This window comes from Chenopodium album, chromosome 18, assembly GCF_948465745.1.
Source record: "Chenopodium album chromosome 18, dcCheAlbu1.1, whole genome shotgun sequence".
Taxonomy (NCBI): domain Eukaryota; kingdom Viridiplantae; phylum Streptophyta; class Magnoliopsida; order Caryophyllales; family Amaranthaceae; genus Chenopodium; species Chenopodium album.
Window position 1 is genome coordinate 10,407,508 of NC_137851.1, and position 10,563 is coordinate 10,418,070.

The 10,563-nt window shown below is 34.3% G+C and overlaps 1 protein-coding gene across 1 annotated transcript; it reads left to right on the forward strand.

Annotated features, from left to right (window-relative positions):
• Positions 1-3,990: 3,990 nt before the first annotated feature.
• On the forward strand, positions 3,991-6,164 carry LOC145591782 (transcription factor SRM1-like). Its single transcript, XM_081648281.1, has 2 exons — positions 3,991-4,322; positions 5,891-6,164. The coding sequence occupies exons 1-2, from the start codon at positions 3,991-3,993 to the stop codon at positions 6,162-6,164; spliced, it is 606 nt and encodes a 201-aa protein (XP_081504407.1).
• Positions 6,165-10,563: the final 4,399 nt, after the last annotated feature.

Genomic DNA, 10,563 nt, shown 5'->3' on the forward strand with positions numbered 1-10,563 from the left:
GATAGCTAAATTCACACATGCAACTAGAGATTGATGACAATTGTTCGAATCTGATTCAATTCAAAATTGGGATAATACTACTTTACTAGTGTTAGACTATATGTTATAAAGCATACTTATATAATATATTTATGTAGTTACTAGAGATAAGAGAATTCTAAAATACATCATGTAATGAAATATACGAGTAACATTCTTTAAATTTAAATCTTTGTTAAATTGCTTGGCTGGACCCTACTACGTATACAATTATACACATCCATTATTCTTAATTTTATATTCAATAATCCCATAATATAAGCTGCTGTTGCTTATCAACAGTAAACAAAAACAAATGAAAAATGAACAAATTGTTTAACTTCTAATTAAGTGGCTATCCAACCTTTTTTTTTTAGCACAGTATATTTTAATTTATGGCGGCTTCCATGCATGATTTTATATGATAGCGAGTTTTAGACCTTTAAGATTATGTTAAAGAGCACATTAGATCAGTTAATTCTCTAGAAATAATGCCTATAACTGTTTCATTAAACCTAATGCAAAAAAAAAAAAAAAAAAAGAAAAAAGAAAAAAAAAACCCTAATGCAATAACTAGCATTGCAATGGTTATAACGAGATTGTTGCCTTAGACCCTTTATTGCAACAGTTATATAACTTATATATGAGATCATTACATTTGCCCCATTTTAATCGTTACATATGTGCATAACACTTGGCAATAATTGAGCTAATTAGATGAACGAGTAGTAATAATGATCAAAGTATCTGTTATTACATAAAAAGTAAAAATGTTGCAATTACTTTGAAACGGTATAATTTAATTAATTATAAGTAAGTGCAATATTTATGTAGGAATGAAAATAATGTAGTGGCCTAATGGGAGGTGTACGTGAGCTGTCGACGAATGTCGTCCAATATAGAGAAGGACACGTTGCGATTGAATAAAGAAAGAAAGAGTAGCATGTGAAGTGATGTTGACGGCTGCTGTCCCGTATCCCCAAGGAGACATGCCCACCCGTGGCCTTCTTTGTCCATTACCAATTCTTAAACTACTTGTACAACCTTTAGTTAGTAAATCAAAATCGTAGAGTGTATGTTGTTTAACTACTTCATCACTATGCGTAAGGACAGGTGATCATCGGACGGGCCAGACTTTAATTTAGCAATTTAAGAGGTTATTTCGGTTCAAGTCTATCTTTTAAGCCAAATTATAAAGCCACGCATGCCCTAATCGCTATAATCATAGATGAGGTGATTTGAGCTTTTTATTAGGTTAGTTTAAAAGTACTAATACCTTAAGATTCGTAAATATTAGTTATTCGGCTATATTCTAAACCACATTGACTTCAACTTCATAGGTGAAATGCATTGATATACTAAGTATGAAAGAGCGAATGAAGATCTCTTACGACGATCATACAACTTGCTTTTTAAACATATGCATTGTTAAGCTTGCATGGTTTTCATTCAAAATGTGATAATATATTCAATTATAAACCCAAACGACAATAATATTGATATCTGATACATATCCAAATTGTTGTTGCTTTTCAAATCATCCAAAATAATTTATTGTTGTGGCTTAATATATACTTCCTCTGTTTTTCTTTTTTTTTTTTTCTTACTTGTAATGCTCCGTTCACTTCACCTTATTTTTGCTGAACTGAAATTATTTTTAGTGAATTGAAATTATTTTTGCTGAACTTAAATTATTTTTACTGAATTGAAATTATTTTTGTTGAACTTAAATTATTTTTATTGAACTGAAATTAATTTTGCTGAATTGAAATTATTTTTACTGAATCTCTATTATATTTCTTCTTTACATTTACTGATTTTTACTGAACTGAAATTATTTTTACAAAATTGAAATTATTTTTACTGAACTGAAATTATATTTATTGAATATTATTTTTGTAAGGTGAAGTGAACATGGCCTAATTAACAATTTCTAAAATGAAAATGTTACAATACCACAACACAATGCAATTGAATTTTTTTTTTTTTTTTTTTTAAAGTTCTATGATTATCATTATTTAAAGCTCATGGCTCAACAATAATCCTTACGATTTCTCAACCTCATTTTAAGTATGTTAAATTATGTGTGTCACGCATTTTATAAGTACCGTGGAAAACAAAAATAGGGTTCTAAGGTTTTTTTTTTTTTTTTTTTGGCAAGTATTTAGAAACGTGTACAAAGTATTTCTTTTATCTCATCTTTTTTTAGGGAGGTTAATGAAGCAAGTCAAGCAACTCATGCCATAGCCACCTTCGCCCTTTAGAGTGCTCTACCGTATATGAGTGAAAGTATGTACTGAGATGATCTTTATCCAAACGGCCCAAAGGTAATAGAAAGTTATGTTTTGATTTTGGGCTTAGGGATTTATGTCATTGGGTACCACTCTCAGCTAGACCTGGCAAACAGGTCATTCGGGTCGGGTTCGGGTCGGGTCAATTCAGGTCGGGTCAAGTTCGGGTCAACAAATGTTCGGGTCGGGTTCGGGTCGAGTCGGGTCGACTCGGGTTTCGGGTCAAATTCAGGTCAGCACTTCGGGTCAAGTTCGGGTCAGGTCAAGTTCGGGTCGGGTTAAGTTCGGGTCGGGTCAATTCGGGTCGAGTCTTTTCGGGTCGGGTCAATATTTAGGATCAATTTTCGGGCCAATTTCGAGTCGGGTCAATTTCGGTCGAGTCAACTCGGGTCGGGTCTATTCGGGTCAAGTTTGTGTTGGGTCACCAATGTAAATTCACTTAAAAAAAAATAGTTGGAAAATAAAGTAAAATCGTTAAAAAAAAAAAAAAAAAAAAAAATCGTGAGTACCTATTACTTAGAAAATAAAGAAGCCTTAAAACAAGTAATTAACCATTTCATCCTATTCTCTTATTATTCGGGTCAATTCGGGTCGGGTTGATTGGGGTCAATCAATTCGGGTTAAAATTTGGTCGGGCCACTTCGGGTTTCGGGTCGTTTCGGGTCGGGTCAAGTTCGGGTTTCGGGTCAATTTCGGGTCAGGTCATTCGAGTCAGGTCACTTCGGGTCATCGGGTCATGTTCGGGTCAACTCCATTTCGGGTCGGGTTCAGGTCGGGTCGGGTTAGTTCGAGTTCGGGTCATTTTCGGGTCAATGATTTCGGGTCAACTTCAGGTTACGGGTCGGGTTATTCGGGTCGGGTCAATCGGGTCGGGTCAGGATTGCCAGGTCTACTCTCAGCACAACACCACATCCCAAAATTGCAGCATCGCCCCAATTTTATACTCGTATTTTTATTATTTTTATTTTTATTTTATTTTTTTAAATTAATGATATTAGCATATATGTACGTATAAGAGTAGAGTAACCTTATTTTGTCTATAAAAGTAACCTTAATTTATTGTGCAAATAATATCAAGTAATTAAAAAAAAGAAAAAGTAATCCCTGTATTTAGCAACCCCACTTATATATAAGAATAACCTCATTTTCCACTGAACTAACCCCACATATGTCAGAGTAACCCTACTATTTGACTAGATACATATAACAATTTGTTAATTTTGTGATAAATTATTAAAATTTGAATTAATTCTGTGATAAATTAATAATTATAGTCAATTAATTTCTTAAAAAAAATTAATAAAATTATATCAAATTGATAATATCTAGTTTTATACTCGTAAGATTCTGGTAAAATCTATCTTATTAATTCTTATACAAAAATCCAATAGAAGACCTAGTTTGTATTATTTGTACATTGCACCACAAAAAAATATCTAGTGGCATTAGATTTTAATTACAGTTTCTCTATGCATAATCAAACTTTTATTTATATTCAAACTGTATATATACACAAACTGTTATTCATATTAAACTAACTTTATATCCTCCAAAATTTCTTCTATTTTTCATAAAGTCTTTGTACTATACCCTAATACAGTATTTAGGGTTTGAAGGTTTGACTTTGTTGTTTGTACAAAATTGACTAATTGGTCCACTAAATTATAATTAGTGAAAAACAATGGAATTACCATCATCATCATTGAGTAAATACAAAGCATGGAGTTTTGAGGAAAACAAGCTGTTTGAAAATTGTCTAGCAATGGACTACGTTAGTTCGGACGAGTTTGACTGGTGGACGCAAATCGCTAACGTATGTTTCAGAGGCACAAGAACACCGGAAGAGATTAAGAATCACTACTATCAGCTTGTGTACGATGTGAATGAGATTGAAAATGGTAGGTTTTGCATACCCAAGTACAAGGACGACAAGGTCTACAACTACGATAATGGTCACGATAACTTCATCCGCAAGAAAATTAAATATACTCAATGGTCCAAAGATGAACACAGGTACGTAATGTATAATTAAAGAAGCATAAGTCAATCAATTTATACAACTAATATTCAGTGCCGTCTTGGACATTTTAGGGGCCCGGAGCAAAATCTTAAAAAAGGCCCCTAAATTATGAGAATGTATTTCATAATTTTTTATATTATAAAGTTCACCAAAATTATTGATTATAATCGATCCTCTGAGCATTTTATTTAAAGCAAATTCATCAATCAAACCCTCACAAGCTATATTTCCAATACCTCATGTTATTTATTTAACAAAATGTCAAGAATTTAAAACCAATAAATAAAAAAAAATTAATAAAGAAGAGAAGTTCAGTAATTAAAGCTAACATAATACGAAGTAGAATTTAGGTAATTAAAGCAAAGAAATAAACTAAAAGAGAAAGTAGAAAAGAAAAAAGGAAAATGAAAGCTCATATAAAAGAGAAAATGAAAATCTAAAAATACAAAACAAAAAGAAAATAAAGCAAATAAACTAAACCCCTGCTTTAGTGCTTCTTCATTTCCTCCATTTGAACCCAAAAAAATCACTTAAGCTAACTAAATTAATCTTTTGATTCATTTTTAGATTAAAAAGAAGTAGTTATACTTGTCATTAGTACTACATTTCAATAATTAATCAAAGAATAGTTTTTTTTTAAAAAAAAATATATATAAAAAAAGAAAAACAAAGGGGGCCCTACAAAAGGGGGGCCCTGAGTGATCGCTCAATGAGCTCCCCCTAGTAGCCGGCCCTGCTAATATTGATCATCACTAATTTTTATACATAATTGGTGGTAAAAGCCAACTTTATTTATTTTTTTTTTAATTTTTTTTTTGTATAGTGGTGAAATAAAACTTTTTATTAACGTAGGTGGTAAAAATTTTGACTTTTACTACCTCCAAAATACCACTTATTTGCTTTTACCACATACATAAAAAAAAGTTTTATTTTACCACCAACAAAATTTCCTCTTTATCTTCCCCGATCTTCCATGTTACTAGCCGGCAATGAAATCAACTCACCTCAGTTGGTCAGAATTTCGGTTGGAGCTAAGGAGGGGTCAGAATTTGGTATTGGTTAAGGAGGGAGTCAGAATTAGGTGGTGGCTAGGGTTTTAGGAGTGAGAAATTTGGTGGCGGCAAGGGTTTAGGAGTGGTCAAAATTTGGTCAGATGGGGCTTTATGGGTAGTTGGAATTCGGTGGCTAGGGTTTTGAGGTCGGAAATTGGTAGAAAGGGGGTCGAAATCCGGTGAGAGGGGGTTGGAATCCGTGGCAGTGCCTGGTGCCTGGTGCGTTGTGCGGTGGTTGTGGTGTGCGGTGGTTGTTGTGTGGCAAGTTGGTGGTAATTTATAATGAGTTTAATTGTATTTTAAATGTGTAAATTCAAATGGATATGTGGTATGACATTAAAGCTAATATAATCATTTAATACTAGTACATGTTTTTTTTTTATATGTCTTACAATAACTTATTGAAAATTCGCCTTAATCAAGAATTTGTGTTTTATTTTGCATATTATTTACACGTGATTAATTGACATCCCAAATATATAAATCCAATTATGTTTTATATATTGTAGGTTATTTTTGATCGGTGCGGTGATTTATGGAGGAGGTGATTGGAGAAGTATAGCAAGGATGGTTGTGAAAACAAGGTCTCCAACCCAAGTAGCTAGCCACGCCCAAAAGTTTAACGTCAGGAAAAAAAATCCAAAAAACACTAAGAGGGCTAGCATCCATGACATTACTACGGTTGATCACGATACCGCGATCGATCTCTGCCAAAGAAATCTTATTTCTCTTCAAATTTTCCAGAGTTATATAGGAAACTTGCAGAGCAAGATCAGGCCATAGGTAAACAAGGACGTCATTAGTTCGAGTCAAGTTACTAACAAGTCAAGTTGAGTTCGGGTTTCAACACGTAACTATATGTTTGGGTACGGTTATTCGTCCAATTTGGTTTAGGCTCGGGGATCTTGAATTGTCGAGGATATTATTTTTTGAAATTCTTCCCTTATAAAGTTCTAATAATGTAAATATTTCATTTGACATGATTGATATTAGCTATTAAGTAGTAATGCTAGTACTCCGTATTAGATTAGCAATTTTATTTTTGTACGATTAAATTCTTTTATCTTTCTTCGTAGTAGTGTATCTATTTTGTAGATCATTTGCCTGGTATTTCAAAATTCCATAAGATTTTTGATACTTGTAATCGAATTAGACCCTTAAACATGAAATATTAAGCCTACAATTAAAAGTTTTGTAGACCCGAGTTATCGGTATCAAAATTAAATGAGAATGGAAGGAACTACAAGTGGTTAAATTCTACACAAATTTTAATATGTTTCTGGCTACACTGTGTGGCCAACCATAATGAGGGATATTTCATTAGTGGTATAGGGGTTACTCGGTCAGCGAGAAGGGGTTACTTCATCAATAATATTATCTAGGTTATTCGGTTAATGTTATAAGGGTTACTCGTTAGTTACAACTGGTCACGCGTGCGATAAATATTATTTTTTCATAATACCTACTCCCTCCGTGTTTTAATAAGTGTTACAGTTTGACCAAATACGCATGCCGAGACACTACGGGTCTGTTATCTTCAGCTTATTTTCGGTTCAGTTCAGTTCAGTTAAGCTCCAATCAGTTCAGTTTGTAATTTCCTTTTCTCATAAAATATTTAGTTTAGTTCAGTTCAGCTCCAATAAGTTCAGTTCAGTTCAGTTCATCTCATTTCAGTCAACCAGAACAGGCCCTACTTTGAATATTAATTTATCTAATCATATGTTATTGAAATTATAGGAAATTTTATAATATGAAAGTATAAATTATAACGAATCCAACAATATATTATACAATAATATTTGTTTTTTTATATATTGGTAAATTAATCAAGTCAAAACCATTATGTAAATAATAAAAAAGTCAAAGTGTAACACTTATTAAAACAAAGAGGAATATCAAATTCCACAAAATCATGATGTATGATCATTTGCTGTTTTTTATTCTGCATTTGTAGAATATTTATGTTAGACAAGGTGGCCGGGCTTTCGTCTCTTCACGAAGGAATTCTCTTGGCCTCTTTCATGGTCCAACCCTTTGTTGATTAATCTTCCAAGCCCATTAAGCGTTAGCTCAACATGGTTAGGTGATGAAAATTCAGTTACTTTAAATAATATAGTTCGTTGGTATATGCATTTGGATAAGACATGTCGCCCGGCCCGTACGTAGTTCATATTTAACCTTCGACATCATCTAGTGCAAAGAAGCACCACAGTATGCAAGAAATCAAGATGGATAATTTGGTAACACCCTGATCGATACTTGAAAAAGGCATCTGATCCGATTGGTGTTGTAGTTGTACTAACTCTATTTCTTTTAGTCATAACAAAAGAATTTTTTATATCTCACAAATTAAATAATACTCCTTAATTGCAATTAAAATGAAGCGGGGTAATATTTGATTTGTATGTAATGCCAAACAATATGTTATAATTTGTGAAAACAATCAATTAATTTAAGAATGTAAACAAGATATGCAAGGGTTTATGCGGGTTTGGTGTGAACACCCCACTCCTCTTTTGCGGGGATGCACACAACTTACTTTCAGGCCACCCTTGGACGTATGTTCCTGGAGGCTTGAACAGATGTGTAGGCGCGTAGCTTAGCTCTCCCAAATTTTCTAGTGCGCGAACATGGCATTAATTGTGTGTGCAATCTAAATCTAGATTAGGCAAACGGGTCGTTCGGGTCGGGTACGGGTCAAGTCAGTTCGTGTCAGGTTCGGATCAATGGCAATTCGGGTCAGGTATCGGGTCAACGCTTCGGGTCGAGTTCGGATCGGGTCGGTTCAATTCGGGTTGGGTCAGTCTTTGGGGTCCAATTATCAGGTCAAGTTCAAGTCGGGTCAAATTCGGGTTGGGGGTGAGTTCGGGTCAGGTATATTCGAGTCTGGTCAATTTTCGTCTATGTCGATGTAGAAATTTGATCAATAATATATTATAAAGATCAATAAGTATAAAGCATAACAGTTGAATATTAATAATATATTCATTAGACAATTCCAACACTACTATATACACAAGAATGTATTGTTTCATATGTATGGTCACTATTATTGATTAATTGGTCAAAAATTCAAATTAAATAAAGTGAATGGTGGAAAAAAATTCAATGTAACACTTAAAAGAAGAAGCTAAGAGTAATAGTAATAATAATAACAATAACAAAAACTAGTGTTCCTAATCAAATGAAACTTTTTATGAATTACGAGTAATAAATTGCACGCACATTTCAACAGTATTATACACACAATAATATACTGTTTAATTTAGGTAATTTTCGATAAATGTTTATTCAAGTAAAATAATTAAGCCCTAAATCATTTAGGTCATTTTGAGTATTTGTTAATTTTAGGTCGGGTCATTTCGGGTTCGGGTCTCTTCGGGTTTCGGGTCCGTTCGGGCCAAAATTGGGTCATGTTACTTCGGGTCGGGTCAATTTCTGGTCGGGTTAATTCGAGTATCGGGTCAACTTCGTGTCGGGTTAATTCGGGTATCTGGTCAATTTCGTGTCGGGTTAATTCGAATCTAGTCAATTCGGGTATCGGGTCAAGTTCGAGTCAACTCTACTTTGGGTCGGGTCAATTTTGTATTCGGTTTAATTTTGAGTTTACGTTTTCGGATCAATTTTGGGTCACGAGTCGGGTCATTAGAATCGAGTCAGGCTTGCTAGCTCTATCTAAATCTTCCGTTTCCCAAGTTGCATTGTAAATTTGTAATCCATCTTGCAACATGGACGTGCTTAGTGATGTGAACCTAGTCGCGACTCTCTCATTTTATGTACTCCCTCCGTTTTTTTTAAATGCATCACTTTTCTCTTTATGAGTGTTTTTTTTAAATACATCACTTCCTTATTTGGTAACTTTATACTATATTTTATCATTTCCCTCTCTTACTTTAAATCCCACTTAAATTATTTTATCATTTCTCTCTCTTTCATGGTCCCCACTTATGTAATAAAAATCCTTACTCTCCCTCACATTCTTTCTCTTTCATGGTCCCCATCTATGTTTTACTAGTATAATAGATTATTCACCCACTCACAATATTATATTACTCTCCTAAAATTTCGCGCATAACCAAGTGATACAAATAAAAGAAAAACGAAGGGAGTATCTTGTAATAAGTTTACACCACTCCATCCATAATACCAAGCGGCTGAGGCATACATATATAACACTTTGAAATTTGTATTAAAAACTCTAACAATCTTTCAATCCTTGCACATTGTACCTAACAATAATTTACATATGCTCCCTTCATCCTACTTGATTTGTCCCCCCCCCCCCCTTTTTTTTTTATTTTTATTTTTTTATTTTTATCAGAGCATATCCTACTTTATTTATCTATAACCTATTTATTGTTGAGAAATTTATACTCATTTCGTGTTTTAATAAGCGTTAGGAAAAATTGACAGGAATAATCTCAACTTTGCTCGTTCGCTCAAAATAATCCCAATTTTCATTATCTTTTAATAATCTGAAGTTTAATATGAATTTATTTCTAATGATCCCAACCGATTATAAAACTTGTTATAATAAGTCATCTGACACGTGTCAGGACGTGATTGGTCAAAAAATAAAAATAAAAAAATCAATAATTAAAAAAAAAGCTAAAAAGTAAAAAAAAAATTAATTAAAAAAAACTAAAAACCTTAAGAATGTTTAAAAATTAAAAAAAAACCTCCTCCAGCCACCCACTGCCACCAGCGCGCCTGACCCCATTTTGGCTGTCAGCACTAGCTCGCTCCTCGGCTGGCGGAAATCGTTGGCGTAAACGACACTTCCCCCGACGAACAACCCTTACCCCCAAATTCCACCACCCCGATGCGCCGCCCTCCTACCAATTCCCTCTCCCCAATCCACCGCATAAACACCCCCTCCCTCCCTGGAACGACCCTCGTCCCGCATTCGCCTGCCCCCAAAACCTTAAATCAGACTCAAAACTACCCACATTACCCAACGGGAAGCCTACCTTGAACAATCCAGTAAACCAAACAGGAAGGGGAAAGGAGTGGGTTGAGCTTCGCCGGTGGGGGGGGGGGGGGGGAATGAGCCAGCGCAATGGGCACAGGCAAGTCAAGGAGTCAGCAAGGCCCCGACCGTCGAAGGTGGGGGTCAGGCTAGGCTGGGGGCGGCGGTTGTTCCATTGTATCATTGGTGGTTTTTTATTTTTTATTTTTTTTA

Bases quoted from the DNA above. Each gene is read 5' to 3' on its own strand.
- LOC145591782 (XM_081648281.1), top strand. From the start codon at position 3,991: ATGGAATTACCATCATCATCATTGAGTAAATACAAAGCATGGAGTTTT. The intron at 4,323-5,890 runs GTACGTAATGTA...TATATATTGTAG, and splicing joins TGGTCCAAAGATGAACACAG to GTTATTTTTGATCGGTGCGG.